The sequence below is a fragment of the Podarcis filfolensis genome (assembly GCF_964270895.1).
Source record: "Podarcis filfolensis genome assembly, chromosome: 6".
Lineage (NCBI taxonomy): Eukaryota > Metazoa > Chordata > Lepidosauria > Squamata > Lacertidae > Podarcis > Podarcis filfolensis.
This window is the reverse complement of record NC_139609.1, coordinates 50,369,873-50,387,982: the sequence shown is the minus strand read 5'-3', so window position 1 is coordinate 50,387,982 and position 18,110 is coordinate 50,369,873. Positions and strand designations below refer to the sequence as shown.

Genomic DNA, 18,110 nt, shown 5'->3' with positions numbered 1-18,110 from the left:
ACTTGATTCATTTGCATCTTTCTCAGCAGGGAGTAAAGCACAGCCAACCCCCCAACCCCCCAACACACATACAACCACTACCCACTCCACATACAACCCAAACCTACCCCAACAAGGAGTGAGGGGGGGAATAAAGTGAGACAAAGACCTGCTAGCTCAAGACTTCACTGCTCAGCTTAGACCATCATGATTCCTACAGACTTTGTCGAATTTTTGTATTTGTGAAGCAGCCCAATGCCTCTTCCAATTTCCTCAAAGTTGTCCTTTAGGCTGGTGAAATTAATCATCAACTTGCTGCCGTGTTCTTTTGGTCTTTGGGGTTAAAGATTTGGTCCCAAGTAAACTATGCTGTTAATCTCCTCTAAATGAAATAACTTGATTGCATTTGCTTTTTGAACTGGGGGGAGGGAGTCCTCTGTTAGAGAGAAAATGAACCTTCCTGGGCATTAAGAACAGATTTCACCACTGTTCTTTTAGAACACTAAGTTTGCAAGTGCATGTTCCATGGTCTCCTGTCCTTCATGGGCATGTCTCTGCATTAGTGTTTCCCCATATGGCAGAGATCAGAGGCTAGCTAATGTCCCTTCATATCTGGCCTTTGAAAGGTAGAAATGCAGTATAGTAGTCTGTTGCCATATCTTGCTGAGTTCCTAGATTCTTCCTATCCTACTTCCCTTCCAGGGTAAATTAATATAGAAAGGGGTTCCATAGGTTCAGTTGACCTTGTTGAAGGTGGGAACTGAGACCTTATGATGGGGAAACATTTCCTTGTGCCCCCCATACCTCTTTTGTTCCCTACCTATGACTACAGTGCTAAGTGCTTTTATCATGCACATTTTATTGACTGATATTCCTCAGCCATGTGACTGGGAGCGAGTCCCAACAGAGTTAAGAACCAATTATGTAATATTTCTGAGCCTGGCAGGTTAGACTGCCACCTCATCCCACTCTACCACTGTCTTTCACTTGGACCTTGGAGACAGAGGCAGGGAATCTTCAGACCACCTGGGAGGTTTGCTTGCCAGGCTGCTTTGGGTAAAGAATGCCCTTTCCCACTCCTCCCCTTCCCCCTTCAACTACCCATCCGTCCGTCATATTACTTGGGACCAGGAGGACTGCCTTACCATATACACACTTTCCTGCTTCCTGGAATTACCTAACACAAAAGCCAAATAGGGTTCCACCTGGCCATATAAAAACCTGCTGTCTCTAGCTTAGCTACACAGTCTGAGTAACTCATTGCTCAGATGCAGACCAAGTTGGATTTGACCATTCCTGCTTCCCTGCTTGCCTCTAGCCCTGGCATTGCTTCATTCTGATTTACTTCCTGATGCCATGCTTCATTTATTTCTTATGTGATCATCCAGTTTCCGGCTGAGATACTTCACAGTATTTTGTAGAGCTCATGCCTTAGGCCAATCCTGGCTCAGTTCATCCTTGGATTGGATCTGGGCTGTTTTCACACCTTGTACTTTGATACTGTGTGGTATCAAATAAGACATCTAACGGTAGAGTCTCTTCTCAGACTGTCTGATTTGCAACCACAGGCTTCCCTCCTTATGGAAATGTTCACACATAGAGGCATAGAGACAAAGACTATATAGATGGAACAAATAAACTTGGTCAGTTTATTCAGATGACTATAGGAAAATGAAGCTAATGTCTGCCATTTCTTACAATCCCATACATACTTAAGATTATGTATTAAAATTACATATGGGAGCTTTCAGGAAGCAATAATCAGTTTAGAGAACAAAAATGAACAAGATTTCCTAGCCCTCGTATATGTAGGTAAGGAGAAATATGAATGTGTAAAGGTAAAGGTAAAGGGACCCCTGACCATTAGGTCCAGTCGTGGCCAACTCTGGGGTTGCGGCGCTCATCTCGCTTTACTGGCCGAGGGAGCTTCCGGGTCATGTGGCCAGCATGACTAAGCCGCTTCTGGCAAACCAGAGCAGCACACGGAAACGCCGTTTACCTTCCCGCCGGAGCGGTACCTATTTATCTACTTGCACTTTGACGTGCTTTTGAACTGCTAGGTTGGCAGGAGCTGGGACCGAGCAACGGGAGCTCACCCCGTCGCAGGGATTCGAACTGCCAACCTTCTGATCGGCAAGTCCTAGGCTCTGTGGTTTAACCCACAGCGCCACCTGCGTTCCCATGAATGTGTAGGAAGCATCTGAAATTTACCCATCAATTAGAAAAGGGTGGATTTGTCTTCCAGTACTTAGAGTTACTGTTTTGAAGTCAGGTTACACCCTCCTCCCTATTGTGTTTAGCATCTCACAATTAATTTAAACCACAAGAATAATCTAGGTATAATAATTTGGTACAAAATTCATTTGGGTGTTACTATGTCTTTAGATCCTTAGGTCGCTGGTTCGTTTCCGGTTCAAAGGACCAAAGGGACGTGGGTGGCGCTGTGGGTTAAACCACAGAGCCTAGGACTTGCCGATCAGAAGGTTGGTGGTTCGAATCCCCACGACAGGGTGAGCTCCCGTTGCTCGATCCCTGCTCCTGCCCACCAACAGGATGCTGGTCTAGATGGGCCATGTTAAAAAGTTGCAAGCCTTCAGAATAGAATAAGAGCATAGGCAGCTGTCTTATACTTATATCACATGTTTAAAGCACATGGTGTCTCCCCCCCCCCAAAAAAAAAAGAATTCTGGGAACTGTAGTTTGAATTTTTGCTCTATGAGGGATAAACTACAATTCCCAGGATTCTTTGGGGAAAGCCCTATGCTTTAAATGCATGTTGTGGATGAGTCAAATCCAGTGGTCCATCTAGCTCAGCAGTCTCTGACAGCAGCTTGAGATAGCACAAGCACATAAATATGTCTTTAGAACTAGCCATCTCCACACCAAAGAACAAGAATAATAGCAACCTCTCCTCTGAGACAAGGATTCTGTAACCACTTAAGTTGGCTTTATTAGCAAAATCCACATGATATCCATTGGTAAAAAAAAACAAAAAAGCCGACACCTGAAGTGAAGAATTATTGTGCATTCAGCAGGCGTGTGTATGTGGTTCTAGGGCAAATCTTCACTACCATGACAGTTCACACACAGGGGAAATAAATGTCAGGATAGGGCTAGTCCAAGTAATCCATATCACAGCTCTCTCCCCCAAAACTGCAGACATGGGCAGAGAGACAGTGGCTATAGAGAGTCATGATGAAGACTAAAATGAAATGCTGTAAGGGCATTGCAGCCAGCATAAATACCAGCTGCCAGTGTTAGCTCTGCTTGTATTGGTTCTGGTGCTCCCAAGCAGTGGCAGCAGCTGAATCTTTTTTATTAAGGCCACTGCCTTCCTAAAACCCATTTATCTTACTCAGCAACGCTAAATACTTAAGAAGCAATTGGGCTGGTTTAGCAGAGAAATGTTTTTATCTGCAGGTGACTGTTTCATAAATTCAGACATTTGGCTGGAGCAGATTTCAGAGAGATGCTCCTTCTGTGGAGGTTCCTCTGATCTGTGAGGAGATTAGAGTCTGGTGAAGATGTCAGGGTAAACACTACATTTAAATAAACTGTTAAGATTGAATGGGTGCCACCAGGATGCTGGTCTGCTTCACATATTTCTGCTTTGCCCTTCAGGGAAATTGTGGAGTTCTCCTGCAGTTTGGAGCATTTTGCTCATTTGCACAGTCTGCTTTCACGGTCTGCTTATTGATATTGGCTTGGATGTCATATTTTCAATACATTTTATATATGCAAAATCTATCATCATTCTGTTATAATGATCATTGTTATCATTATCACCTCACATTTCAGGAAACATTAGATGTAGCTTACAAAAATAAGTAGTAAAATAAAATACAATCTAAAAGAAATACATAAAATATTAAAAATAGCAGGAATAAAACACAGGAATTAAACAACAGCAGTCCATAAAGGCTCTAGAAGAAACAGATATTTCTTCCTTTATTTAAACAATTTATACCCCATTTTTAAGCTTCACAAAGGGCCCCCGGACATAATAAAAAATACAAGCACTGATGAATAATAAAACAGAATATAGAACAGCAAGGATAAAAACCCTCAAATCAAGCTAAAAGCTTGGTGAAGCAAAGAAAATATGTAACTCTCGAAAACTCCATTCAGGCTTCTTGGGGAAGGAATTGTACAGCTTGGGCACCACAACCAAGCAGCCACTGTCCCATGTCCCAGTCAGTTGAATGTCCCCAAACAGCAGGATATGGAGCAGGGCCTTGAATGAAGAATGTAGTGGGCTGGCAGCCATTAGAAACAAAATATTGTGTGTGTATTTTTCCTTTTTCAATAAAAGCTTAAAACGCTCGGAAGGCAGAAATCTCTTTCTAGTACCAAATTCTGTACAACTTCAAAGCATGAGGGAAATCAATCGAATGCACACAGGCTTGGATGTAGTCTACTGCTTTTGTTTATAATATTTCTAACCCACTCTTCATCACAATGGATCCCAGAGTGGGGTGAAAACAAACATTCATATTGATAGAATAGTTCTGAGCAGGCAGCTGAGAAATGTAATTATTAATTAGCTTGAGAGAAAGCAAGTTTAATACAGATAGAGGAGCTCACATTCTGATATACACAGAGCAAGTTAAGGCACCTTTGCAATCTCACCTGCAGATGGCTGAGCAAGAAACCAGCCTTTGATGTAGCACACTGTAACCTCATAAGTTGCAACATTCTTGAGCAGTGATCAGCTGTGCATATTTTCATGTTCCTGTGAACAGACAGGATAGACGTTCGTATCATTGTCTTGAATAATTGTGCCATTTCGTGTCTCATTCATCCTAGGAGAATGGCTTCTCCTTTGCACTGTTACGTGCTGCCAAAACTGTCATGCATGAACATTGTGATCAAGGATGTCTTCCCAACACCTTGCTCCCCCAGGAAGACCAGTTTGAATTTCTGTTGTGGGTTCCCAAACTCTTCTCCTGTAGACAAAGTGCCTAGCTCCAGTGTGGGCTGGAATTGAAACATACCACTGATTTTTCTGTTTGATATTCAGTGTGTGTTCTTCCCTATCTCCTCCTTTCTTTTATTAATTCTCCATCCTCTGAATCCCCCTTTGCATAGGTGTTGCCTAAGCATTTATAAAACATGGTTTGATTGTATTACTTTACTTGGGCCTGCGCCCCTGCTCTCACGGCTTGCCAGCCTTGTCTACATGTCACCCCTCCAAATCCCCAGCCCTCTTCCACTTTACACCTCAACCCCGCAAACCTCACCCAAAGCCTCTCCCCTTTACACTTCACCACTGGTAGGGTGAAATGAAGTAAATGAAGAGGAGAAAAGTCTTTTCTCACCTTAGCACTCCTGCCCTGCTGCAAGTTTCCTTTTAATTGTCCCACCACTGTCACTCAGAGAGAGAAAAAGAAATTGCATTTTAAAATGCAGGCTTTTTCTCTCCTTCCCGCAGCAACAGCCTCCCAACAGAACAGCAGGCAGGCAAGAGGGGAAGGCAGACCAGGCAAGCAGAATGGGTGGCCCAAGTGAGCCGCACAGCAGCAGAAAGGTCAGTGTTGGACATTTGGCTCTGCTGCTGCTTCCTGCCTCATTGTCCTCCAATGCTGGACCAAAACTGTGGTTGCTGGGGAACTGCCCTGCCCTGCCCTGGCTGTTTCTCTGTGACTTGCCTGTCCACAACCCACACCACTTGCCTGGACCACCTGCCACCCGTGTCACTCACCTGCCTGTCTGGGCTGCCTGCCTGCTGTTCCATCATCACTCTGCAGTTGGTCACACCAACTGCAGTGTGACAACATTATTACAGTCTTAATACATACCAAGAAAAACTGAAGTTCAATAAAACACAATGACACACATTTTAAAAATGCCATTGTTGGGAATGGAAGTGGGCAGTGATTGAGATAGTGGCAGTACATTTTGTGAACTGGAGGAAGCAGAATTGAGGGGAGGGGGAGTTTCCAAAGCAGGGCTGTGGACATGTACAGACCTGTGGCTCTCTTGATTACTTCTATGGGACATCATGTCTTTGCAGCAGTTTCAGGTATTTCTTCCTACAATAGCTTTTGCTGCTGGCTGGTGCCTTAGTAGCCGTGGATCTCACTTGTTTTGAAGAGCTTGCTTCTGGGTTTTGCTGCCAGTGAAAACATATGTGTCGCTGCCAAACTCATTTGCTACAGAGCAAGTTGCAGCAAAGAGCTCCTCTGTCCAGACAGTTCAGTAGTATGAGATCACTTGCCTGCCTGGGGTGGGGTGGATGCGAATTCTTGTGAGCCTTCCTTCAGAACCCGAGCATGTTGCTTTGGAAGGCAAAGAGATGAGTAAATGAGACGTGCACCATAAATCTGCTTGCTTTGTAAGATGCACTTTAGGTAAATGCACTCTTTGCAAGAATTTAAGTAACTCTGCTTGATGCAAGAAACTTAGAAATTGATTACACTGATGATCATGCTGCTTCTCTGGCTGGTTTTTGAGGAAGCTTATCTCAGTACACAGCTATTGCTTATCTTAACAGGGAGGGTTACAGGAGTCTGAGAGTTATGGTTGAAAGGGTTCAGCTGGTGGAAGGGGGGGAGGGCAAGTATTGCCCTGAAGCTTTGGTAGGTCATTTTTCCTGATTTGGTTTGAGTCTCTTGGCTTGTGCTGTCTCATCAGAGGCTCTGGAGCCCAGCCACAGCATTTCACGAAGACATTTCTATGTCCTATTCCACTAGGATCATTCACTACAGGAGGAACATACTATTTTCACATGTGTTTCTCCTTGTTACTGTTAATTCCTTTATTGCTAACAGTAGCAATATGCTGTTTCTAAAGCTGGTGTCCAGAGCTAGCATATGTACCTACATAATGTAACATATCAAACTCCCAGGTTAGTGTGTATAGGATTGCAGCCTTAGATAGTCTGCAGTTTGAAGAGGGGGGTTGTTTCTGTAGTTCTTGGGGGGGCGGAGAGAAAGAGAGCTACAATTCTTTGTGTGAGAGAGGTGTTTGTGGAAGAAAGCAGTAGATACACTTGGGGGTCCAGATAGTGCCAAATCTTGTGTGTGTGGTTGCATGTGTTAATAATCCATAGTTTGTCATCACAGTTCCCTTACTCTTTCCTCCTTCCTGTCCCCCCATCAGTTAAGGTTTAAGGACGCTATTGACCACGTAAGTACCATTTGTTAGAGTGTTTGCTTGGATCAGATGGGTCTGAGGATCATTTTGTGAAATCTGTGTGCATAGTGCTGTCAAAACACCCCTGTCAATCCTCAGATGGTTCTAGGGAGTTGCTCTGTGGAGCTTCCACCAGCCACAAATCCTGAGCAAATTGGCATTTAGATTGCTGCTAAATGCAGAAAAGCAATTGACATTTTTCATAATCTGTATTTCCAGCTTGTTGCAATGCAATTTCAGGCAGATGCGGGGGGAGCAGCCCACTTTCTACAGTCTTTGGTCCAGCTCGTTACATGGCAGAGTCAGATCTGTAATCTTTAAACCTCATTGATCCCAGTCATGAAAAATAACCCTGTTCTCTCAGCTGTGACCTTTGGTTGAAACAGAAGCTGTAATAAGAACACAATCACATTCAAACAGTTAAATTCAATTTTTCCAAGTAATTTTGAGATATAAATTTGGAGGAACAAGCTTGAAAATTACCTTTGGATAAAGAGAGATTAAGTTACATACCCTGCTGTGGCTTCCCTCGTCTCTTAGCAGAAGGAGTTTGCTTAGAAGGGGTTTGCAGCGACAGCCCTATGTATGGTATCTCTCATTCCACCTTCTTTCTTCCCTCTCTCCCCCTAACTTGCTTTGTTCTAGTGGCATGCTCTTCCCTGTGTGAGAATTACTCTCCTGTGTGGACTGTGGTGATGACTACATCTTTTCGTAGCCTTTGTGTTGTGTGTTTGAGTATCTCCCTCTATATCAATTTATTGCCATTGATTGATTTTGCTCTCTCATACAACTCCAGGGGGAAAAGGAAATCTTACTTGAACTCTGATTTTGGTGTCATTCTGATTTCTGTTTGCTAATTTGGGTTTGCAAATGAAAGAAATGAAGGAATAATCTGGGTTAGGTGGCTGAATCCTGTAACTTACCTGGGCTGCCAGTGAGAAAAAGCCTATTCACATTTGTTTGTTTGTTTGTTTTATTCAAGTAATTAACAATTACATGACAGCCAAAAACAAAGCACCCTGACAAACCAAGGTTCTAGGAAGAGATTGTGCTCTATCTATCCATCACAATACAGATTTATTCCTGGTTATATCACATTTTTATTTTTGTGCATTAACAGTCATTCCTTCATGCATAGGGTTAATGGTTGAAATTCTACTAGCAAACTGCTAGAGGTTGTCTTTGAGCAGGTCTTTCTCTGTTGAATCCTCCACAAGGGTCCATATTTGCCAATAGATTGTAGAAGGTTTGAGAGAGCTGGAGTAAGCTTATGGTTACAAAGCCAACCCCGTCAAATGATCCAGTGAGATAGTTCAAGGTCCTACTGCTACTTGCCCCTGCTGGTGTCTCTAGCCTGCACAGCTGGGGACAATACCATTGAGAAGGTAACAGATCCTGTGGCCTATAGATCCTGTGGCCTTTGTTTTGTGTAGAATTTTATGCTTGCTCTCTCGCCTTACATTTTTCCTGATGTGTGTAGCATGGGTAGTTTATTTTTAAGAAGCAAGACTCTTGAATACTGTGGTTGCTGAGCATGTTATGGCAAGTGGCAGATGCTATATTGTTGCTCATCCCAGGGCCTTCTGCTGGAAGAGACAAGTGAGTGGTCTGCTTCTGTTCTGTTATATGTACTGAAGTTAACACTTTAACTGTGATGGAAGGGCTGCTACTTTCTTGTTACAATAGGTTTACAACCAGTCCTTTTCATCTTTTGCCCATGTATCTGTGGGGTAAATGGCAGCACTATGAACAGAGAAGACTGTTTCATGCCCTTATTACATGACTGCGTAGCAGTTTGCCCTGCCAGGTATAGCAAAAAAATGTGCTTGTTTGTGGCCTGTTGATATGAGGAAGCACTTTGTCTCCGATAAGCATCTCATGACAATTAAAATTCAATATATGATGCTGCTGGAAGGTGCTGTTCATAAGTGAAAATAAGACACAGAACCTTGCCAGGCTCAGAGACTAAAAGACAAGACAACAAGGGAAGGCAAGTGGAGGGAAGTTTTAAATGTTTGCTTTTTATATATGCTGTAGGCCGTTTAGAGATGGATGGGGTATTATTATTATTATTATTATTATTATTAGTCTGTCAGTACCAGAACAAAAAGAGATTAATTGTTAACAGACATTTACTTCCAGTTAGCACCAGCTTGATCTTCCCTTTCTGGCAGTCTTGCCAGGATGGAAATGGTGAAACTACTCAGTAGCCCTTGGTTGTCCTTTTACCAGTAACAAGTTCACTTGTGGTAGAAGTTGTGGGAAAGTTGTTCTTCCCTTCCCACTTCAGTTTGCTGTATTTTGTTGGGTCCCTGTTTCTTGCAGTGAACTTCCTTGGCTATCCAGAATTATATGCTGGGCAATTTGTCTAGAAATTCGGCTGCAACTAACGACTGCTGCAATTGCATTGGCAGTTGCAAGTGTTGAGTTTGACAAACTGCTCCAGACAAACCAACCCTTTCATCCCATGTTGGAAATAGGAAAAAATGTGTGGATTTGTTCACGTGATTTAGTGAAAATAGGTGCTTTCTGGCAAAGGGAGGTGCACAGGAAACACAACAAAAGTAGCCTATGACAAAACATACCCTGGCTTACTTCACAGAGGCCACTGGATTGCATCAACCAACCTAGGAACATGTTTTCTCAATGCAACTTTCACTTGTCATCAGTGATGCGAGAGATGGAGGCCCTGTATCCAAAGTAATCTCATTAAAAAGTTAATATAACTTCAGGGTCAGTTTTCCTTCTTGTGTGTTTTGGAACCAAATGGGTCAAATATCCAAAGTAAAGAAATGCTCTTATATTCCTGCCTTCCTTAATTTGATAACGAGCTAAAAATGTCTGTTTCCCACAGGAAACCCTCATAGGAGGCCTTTTACCCGAAACAACCTATTCTATCAGCATTGCAGCCTACACCACCAAAGGGGATGGGGCCCGCAGCAGGGACAAGGTGGTTACTACAAGTGGAGCAGGTGAGCCAATAGTACTACAACACATCTTTGATGGGCAAATCTACTCTAATATTTTGAGCTCCAAATTCAAAGATGACAGAAATTTTAATCTTAAGAAGTGTTAGGAAGGTGAAAAAAGCACCTGTACCCTCGAACCCCTTGTTTTGCAGACTGAACTGCAGGTGATGGAGAAGCAAGTAGAAGAATGGAAACTTCCTCTCTTTAAGAACCGCTTCACACATTACAATTTTACTACAATGGAGATAATTTGCAGGCATTCTGGCATGCCGTGTTAACAGCAGTCAGTCAGATGTCTCTAGGGAACCATAAGCAGAGCAGGAGAACAATGACCATCTCCTGTTCATCCCAAGTATCTGACGTTTGGAACTGTACCGCTTCTGCTCATAGTTACCATGGCTAATAGTTGCTGGGAAATGCCTCTGCCTTGAATTGGCAAAATACCATGACATTCACATGGCAGCTTCATCACAGCTTAGTCAAATCAACTCACCCCAAATCCAGAATACCACTATGCTATTGTGAATTTGCTCTGAGTGCCACAGTCTGGCACAGGATAATGGTTATCTTGGCACTGTGCTGATACTGAATAGTTTTGTTGTTGATGGATTTACACGTCAATCTCCCCTGATTTGGGGGAAGGATGTGTCTCTGTTGTGGGTGGAACGGAGATATGAAACCATCCATTTTATACAGCAGGTGTTAAGCTTTGAAGGGAGCAGCCCTTAATTTGTGCTACATATATGAGATTTGGAATCCTGTTGCTGCTCAGCCATCACATCAACATTCCTAGCAGGAACCAGTTCATCAGCTCAAACACAGCACATTTTGATTGCAAACAGCATGCTATGCTCTCAACAGCTCGCACAGGTGGTGAAATTATAAAGATTGCTATGAAAATTGCCTGCATCAAACTAGCGGAGATTCCAGTTTTGAGTCTGGGCTTCTCTGCAACATCTTATATTAAAGCCCTGATTTCTTATCTTATGGCATTACCTTTGTCATACTGTCCCAAATCTACTTTCTCTAGGCTTGCTTCTGCAAATGGCAAGATTCAAGGAGTAGTTGCGGAAGTATGATGAGATTTAAGAGTCAGATACAAGGAAGTTTTGAAGACAGTATCCATCACAGTGTTATTTTTCATTGCAATTTTGGAAATAGTTGCATTTGGAATAATTTACGCTATAGAAGTTAGGGATTAGCTGTTTAAATAATTTGCCCCAGGGTTTGGTTCCATCTGAATTTCAGTCCATCACCTACTGACATCCTGCATTATCAGTGTTTGCAAACTACAGGCACAAAGGTTTTCACAAAATATAGCAGCTGACAAAATTCCTTCAGAAGCTTGCACAAAGTGTGGCATTTGTGATAATCTTATTCATCCCCATTCCTTTAAGATCCTATAGCATCCACCATAGGGTTCTCAACTCGCCTCCCCAAAAGGAATAAGATCTTATGATCAAGTTAGGCACATTTTACAGACAAACATATAGGTTAAGGATATTTGTGAAATATAGCCATGTAGTTTTTTCCATTATAAAATTTGGATTTTGTTTTGTTGCTGTTGTTTAATTGTGGAATTTGGAGGACCTGGAAGAGTAAACACTGATATGTTCAGAAATACAGTGCAGTTGTTTCTGGACTGAGCCACTTCAAATTGCAGGTGGTTTGCCTTTTTGGACATTGCCCCTGTAAACTCCCTGCCTGTGGAAAGCATGCAAAGGAAAAGTCTTCTCCCAGATATGCTGCTTTTTTGTGTGCAGCTAATTTTAATGTGGGGAAGCATTCAAACATATTGATCTTTCATCTGTAATCTGACGCCAAATTGATAGGGAGTGCTGTGCTAGCTAATATTCCTTAGCAGGTAGATAAATTTCCTGAGTGAGTAACTCCAGCAGTGAAAAGGCCAGAACTCTGTCTCCCTCCCACTCATGGCATCTCACCCTGTTTTTGTCCCACAGTCCCAGGCAAGCCTACCATGATGATCAGCACCACAGCCATGAATACAGCTCTGATCAATTGGCACCCACCTAAAGAGATGGTTGGGGAGCTGCTGGGCTACCAGCTGCAGTTCAAACATGCTGAGGAGGAGAAGATGAGGATTATGAACTTTGAGAAGAACGTGGATCACTTCACCGTGACTGACCTTTACAAGGGTGCCACCTACATCTTCAAGCTGGCTGCCAAGAATAGGGTTGGTCTTGGGGAGGAGTTTGAAAAAGAAATCACTACCGCAGAGGAGGCGCCAAGTGGTTTCCCCCAGAACCTGCATGTGGTGGGGCTGACCACCTCCACCACTAAAGTGACTTGGGAGCCTCCACTTCTGGCGGAGAGGAATGGGAAAATGACCAACTACACAGTTGTGTACAGAGACATTAACAGCCAGCAGAACCTGACCAATGTTACGAGGGAAACGAGCATCACTCTGACCAACCTCAAACCTGACACAACCTATGACATCAAAGTTAGAGCCCACACTAACAAGGGAGCTGGTCCTCTCAGCCCCAGCATTCAGTCTAGGACGATGCCAATGGAACAAGGTAAGCGCCTCCCCTGTGATCAGTTAATGAACCTCTATGGCAGAAAACAGGTCAGAGATGACCTGGTCAGTATTACCTTCCTGAGCTTATAATTTTTTGGATGGGGGCGGGCATGGAGTTTGCATGACTGCATTTTTTTTCCAAACACATACCCCATTTTCTGTTTCCAGATAAGAATTGTTGCTTTGGTGCAAACTGAACAGGCAGCTTCTGTGAAGAAACAGTGCCTTATAACTGCTACCTTTTGAAGATTGCTGTGTACACACTATACCTTTACAGTACAATCGGAACACATTATTTTCCTCAAAGAACTCAGGGCACTGTAGTTTACCTCTTGCAGTGTTAAAAATCCTAGCAACCCATAACAAACTACAGGGCCCAGAGAAAGAATATACTTTGAACGTGCTTTAAATATATAGTTTGTACACAGTCTATGACAAAGCGGGGAAGGTGGCAGCACAGTTTGGCCAAAAAGCTTAAGTGTCCTAAGGTGCGAGAAGGCTTATTGAATCTACAGGAAAACACCAAAATTTGCTGCTACTGAGAAGAGTGGGAGGGAAAGGGTTAGTTCTCCAGTGTTGCCTCACGGGGGCCACTCAAAAGGATTCTTTCTAATTGCAGTGTTTGCAAAGAACTTTCGTGTCAGTGCTGTGATGAAAACATCAGTGCTACTTAGCTGGGAAGTTCCAGACTCTTACAAATCTGCAGTTCCTTTCAAGGTAAGGGAATATGTCTGTCATGTATGGGGACCCGATTAATGTGCAGTAAGGAAGAAATTAGAAAGTCTGTCTCAGGGACCTTCAGACCAAGAGTCTTGCTTTCATCAACCCAGTTATGTAAGCTGAGCAACCAAATCCGGAGAAACACCAGGGGGACCAGGATGTAAGAAGTGTGGACACCCCCTTGTCCTGGGTACCCTAGAGTCCTGACACTTGTTTCCTTTAGTCTAGATCACCAAGCATGGTAAATAAGTCTTTAGAAATTAGTTAAAAACTGGTACATTTCCAAACAAAACCTCTTGATTCCCTTGCCGATTTTGGAGACTCATATATGCCCTTTAAATGTTACTCTAGCTGTATGGGAATTGGTTTCCCATGAGTCCTGCACGGTGGAGTGAGGAATTCATTCTGGGCACTGGCACAATCTTCTGCTCAGAACAGACTACAATTAGGAGCCCAAACCCCCTGCATTCCAGGCAAAATGGTTTGATCCTACTGCTGATCATGAAGCATTTTTGTTCAGAACACAGGCAGAATTACACTTAGGGCAGGATAGAGATACCTCTAGAACCCAACAGGGCACCATAGTGTGCTGCTCTGCCTGTGGTCGCTAGCAACATGACAGAGATAAGTAAGCACTCGTGACAGCAGGAGAATTCTATGCAGGGAATTTGTTCATAAAAGGCTAGTTCTTTGGACTCATTCCTAATGCTGTATGGTCAGAGCTGCCTTGGAACCATCATCAAAACGGTTGCATAGTGTGGGCTTCAAAACGTCGTTGCCAGATTTTGCTGACGTAAGCAGAGAGTTGACAGCAGTTGCTGCCATGGGTTTGCCATGATGAGGCACAGGAGCAGATGGTGTTAGCGGCTCACTAGCTGAGGAGCAGCCATGCAAACGCAACGGGTGTAAATGAGCTTTCTTCTTCCTGTAGACAGTATTAGATGTCCAGGCCATGCACAAGTGCCAACAGAGTAGCTGGCCCAGGAGCAGCTGGACCAGGAACAGCAGCAACTTTGCAAACAGGACAATCCCCCACCCACCTGTGCTAAGCTGCTTAATTCAAGTGTACAGGATGCCAGGCCAAAGCCTAATAATCTAACGAGCACCGCTGATAAGTCTCCATGGGAACAATTAGCATTATCTACACTTGATAAACAGTCTCGCACTAAATCTACATCCCAAAGGGTGTCCTCTTTCTCTTTAACAGATTTAATTAAGGCAGATATTGTTATGATTTGTGAACACTGAGGCGCAGGCTAAATATCATGGTATTTTTTATTGGGAATGAACTGAGACCTCTGAAATTCCTTCACTAAAAAATCAACAACAGGGCTTTCAGTTCTCCTCAGAGAAGAGTCGTTGCTTCATCTGGTCCAGGAGATAAAACTCCCTGCAAAGAGATGACTGGTCCTGTGAAGTGAGTGAGAAGTGATGTTATGGTGAGATTCCTGCTGCAATCAGAACCTGACACTGTCCCTGATCTAAGAGAGCTGCTTCCCTGCCTGTGTTTGATGCTAGAAATGGATTTTAAATGAATGCTGTGTTGGGGAATGAGAACTGATCATGAGACATTTTCATGAGGGCATAGGCAGAATGTTTTCAGACTAGTAGCCCCGGCTTCCACCTCCTAATATTGTACCTTGACAGATTTTTAGTAACAGATTCATCTTGCAGACTACTTTAGCTTCTCGACACAGTAACTTACACCATTGTTGCCTAACTCCAGAAGGACCAGCAAGTGAGGAAGAGCCAAGCAGCCATCTCTACCCTAGAAAACTGTACCACCACTCTCCTTACTCCCGAATGGACGACAGAAAAAGTTGCAATAGTCATGGGAGCTAGGGACCTTATCTTTCTTCCTACCCACATGTGCAGACCAACAGAGCTGGGAGAAGGCAGCACCAACTCTTATTTCTACATGGTGGTTCATGTTCTCTCAGATTTGGTATAGTCACGCTTATCAACAGGTCAGCTTGTTTGGTACCTTACACAAAGAAAAAAAAGACCCAAACGAGGAAGAGGAGTTTTGGAAAGAACTTCATCCAACCCTTTTCCTATCAGTTTGGGCTGAATCAACTGTTTCCCTCTGCTTACAGATTCTGTACAATGGCCAGACTGTGGAGGTGGATGGCCACTCCATGAGGAAGCTGATTAATAACCTGCAGCCAGACACAAATTATTCCTTTGCACTCACAAACCGGGGAAGTAGCGCAGGAGCCTTGCAGCACCGAGTCTTTATCCGGACAGCACCTGATGTCATCCAGAGCAAGCCCATTTCCACATACAAATACATCCATAATGGGCAGTTCACTCTGACTCTTCCCAAAGTGCAGACCTCTGTGCCAGTCAGGTACGTTTCTACTTTATTTATTTTTTTATTTATGATGCTATTATAGGAAAATATGGTGTTGTATAGTTGGGGAAGGGTCTCCTGAGTCCCTGCAGAGTTTTCGTGGTTTTGCACAGGTAATAAGGGTGGTATTATAGGGAACTGTATTGGATTTCATAGATCATGATAATGGTGTAAATCCACCTACAACATGTTAAAAATGGTTCCCAATAGCAAGAGGTTACTAAAAATATGAGAGCACTCTGTGCAGCAGCCTTACCTGATCTGATGTTTTGAACTGCAACTCCCAGCTGGCATGGTCAATGGACAAGGGTATCAGAGCTGTAGCCCAAAACATCTGGAAGGCACTAGGTTGGGCAAGGGTGATGTGCAGGATGTGATCAGGGTTCTGGATCTGGGCTACCATTTTACATATTATAACCTGCTCCTCTCAGTCACCTATCATTATATGAAAAATAGGGAGTCATAATCCCCATCATTCATCTGAAAGGGCCCAGGATGTACTTTCCACACTGCTGCACAGTTACTTTAAATAATGTATGTAAATCCTAATAGGAGGCTTGTGGAAGTCTCATTTGTGTTTTTGATCTCCCACCACTGAAAAAGGAACCAGATTATAGAGCTGTGCTTTCCCAGCTTCGGACACTATCACTTAGAAGCTGGCCTGGTGACTTTTATTAACCTAATACATGCCAGCAGGCTACAGCCCGTGTCTCTGGGAAGTTCAAAGGAGGGAGTTGCAGGGCTTTCATGGAGAGCATCCCTCTGTTTGAAGTAGAGCTCACTTATTCCCCTCTCTTGTTCCCCAGGTGGTACTACATCGTGGTTGTGCCGATAGACCACACAAGCAACCTAGTTGGCTCCAGATTGAAGAGCCCAGATGATATGGGACTAGACCAGGTAGGAGAAGGCCAAAACTTGTTTCCACTTGTTTTGAAGGGGGTAAGGGAAACAGATGTTCAAGAAACTAGCCCACACATATGAAATAATTTGGGAGAGTATATGAGCAGCGTTAACCATCCTGTCATACTGGAGATAATGGCAAAGGACCCGGGGTTTCGGAAACTTTGCCTATGTGGGATAATTCCCACATTTGATAGCTTAATTTGGAGGTGCCATCTTCTGCCATCCTGAAGTCATCAAGTTCCTCAAATACCCATGATATCCATATTCATCTTTAACCAGCTCTCAAAATTGCCTGTGAAGCTTACTGGTCCAGTGAAAGAGGTCACTGAAGTGTGATTGCCCATGGACTTGTTGCATGTATGGATCACACCACGCCTCCTTCTGCCCTCAGGTTCTGTTGTATAATTTATATGCAAAACAAGATGTAGGAAACAGAGGTCCCCATTTGGATGGGTAAGGCAGAAGGCAGGGAGCCCAAACTGTACTTGGAGTCGGAGCCAGTGACAGGCAGAGTCACTTAATTCTCCCTGCTGAGTTTTGCAAGGGAAACACTGAGACTTAAGAAAGAGAAAACTGGCAGTCAGTGCAACCCCCTACACTGGATGTAAATAAGAAGCCAGGCAAGTGGGGGCTTACCAAGGGGAGCAGTGCCCCAATTTGCCCCGATAGATCAGTTTCCACTGGTAAAAACTGAAGCTTGGATAAGACTCTGTGTGCACACACACATCTGTGTGTTGCACACATTAGTTAAGATGCAGAGAAGCAGTGGTTGGAGGGCAGGGATGCCATTTTGTTAGGGTCACAAGCCAGCACCCTCCTTCCCTGAAATAATGGCATGGTTCTGTGTGGTCTGTTTTCTTCCTGGCACCACCATTGCTCTAATGCTTCATCTCTGCCCTAACACATTTTTGTGTGAAATGTATTTCATGCCTCCTCCTTCATTTTAAATTAGAATTTCTGTTCAGAGCCTAGCATTCATTTTTATTCATTAGAAAAACATCTTTAAACATCTGAGAGCTTTTCTGAGCAATGTAATTGAATTTTGGTGTGTTTATATCCTTTTTTCTTGAGTTTGTGGACGACTATGAAATTTGCCATTTTTTCCTCTCTCTGAACATTCCATGTTAGCCCTGTGTGTGATTTATACAAAGTCTTGCTGCAGCCCAGCAGGATGTGGTGGGGGTGGTGAGCTCTGCGTACAGATTTTGTCCATTTTAGTGTAAGCTACAAAGTGTGTTTGCAGAGTGGCAGAAATCTGTGTCAAAGCCTGCTGAATTTTTGCCTATCTCCAAAAGTTCAAATTGCTGGGCATCTAAAGATGCATATGTGGACTGTGTGGCCTGTTCTCTGCTACTCCTGCTGCTCTACCATCAAAGAGAAACACGTATTTTAAAATGATTTCCCTTGAGATGTTGAGGGGTATAAACTTTATAAAAATGGTACACTATTTTTCACAAAACTGTGCCCAGTGTAGGTTATGATGAATACAAACAAAACATGCATAAGAATG

General features: G+C 43.4%; 1 protein-coding gene and 1 long non-coding RNA gene across 27 annotated transcripts in view; one reads left to right on the top strand and one right to left on the bottom strand.

Moving 5' to 3' along the window:
• The window catches only part of PTPRF (protein tyrosine phosphatase receptor type F), a 476,587-nt gene that overhangs the window by 416,400 nt on the left and 42,077 nt on the right, over positions 1-18,110 (top strand). For 15 of the 26 annotated variants that reach the window (XM_083619803.1, XM_083619791.1, XM_083619808.1 and 12 more), the window contains 6 exons: positions 7,081-7,107; positions 9,968-10,085; positions 12,044-12,622; positions 13,244-13,341; positions 15,441-15,694; positions 16,504-16,594. In XM_083619803.1, coding sequence (XP_083475929.1) covers positions 7,081-7,107; positions 9,968-10,085; positions 12,044-12,622; positions 13,244-13,341; positions 15,441-15,694; positions 16,504-16,594 — 1,167 coding nt within the window. The remainder of the gene's footprint in view (positions 1-7,080; positions 7,108-9,967; positions 10,086-12,043; positions 12,623-13,243; positions 13,342-15,440; positions 15,695-16,503; positions 16,595-18,110) is intronic. The other 11 variants (XM_083619805.1, XM_083619795.1, XM_083619788.1 and 8 more) reach the window with 1 other exon arrangement.
• LOC310765223 lies at positions 2,559-7,072 on the bottom strand. The gene is made up of 3 exons (XR_014549499.1): positions 5,948-7,072; positions 5,298-5,344; positions 2,559-4,711 (listed from the first exon to the last, which is right to left on the bottom strand). It is a non-coding gene; the product is annotated as an uncharacterized lncRNA (long non-coding RNA).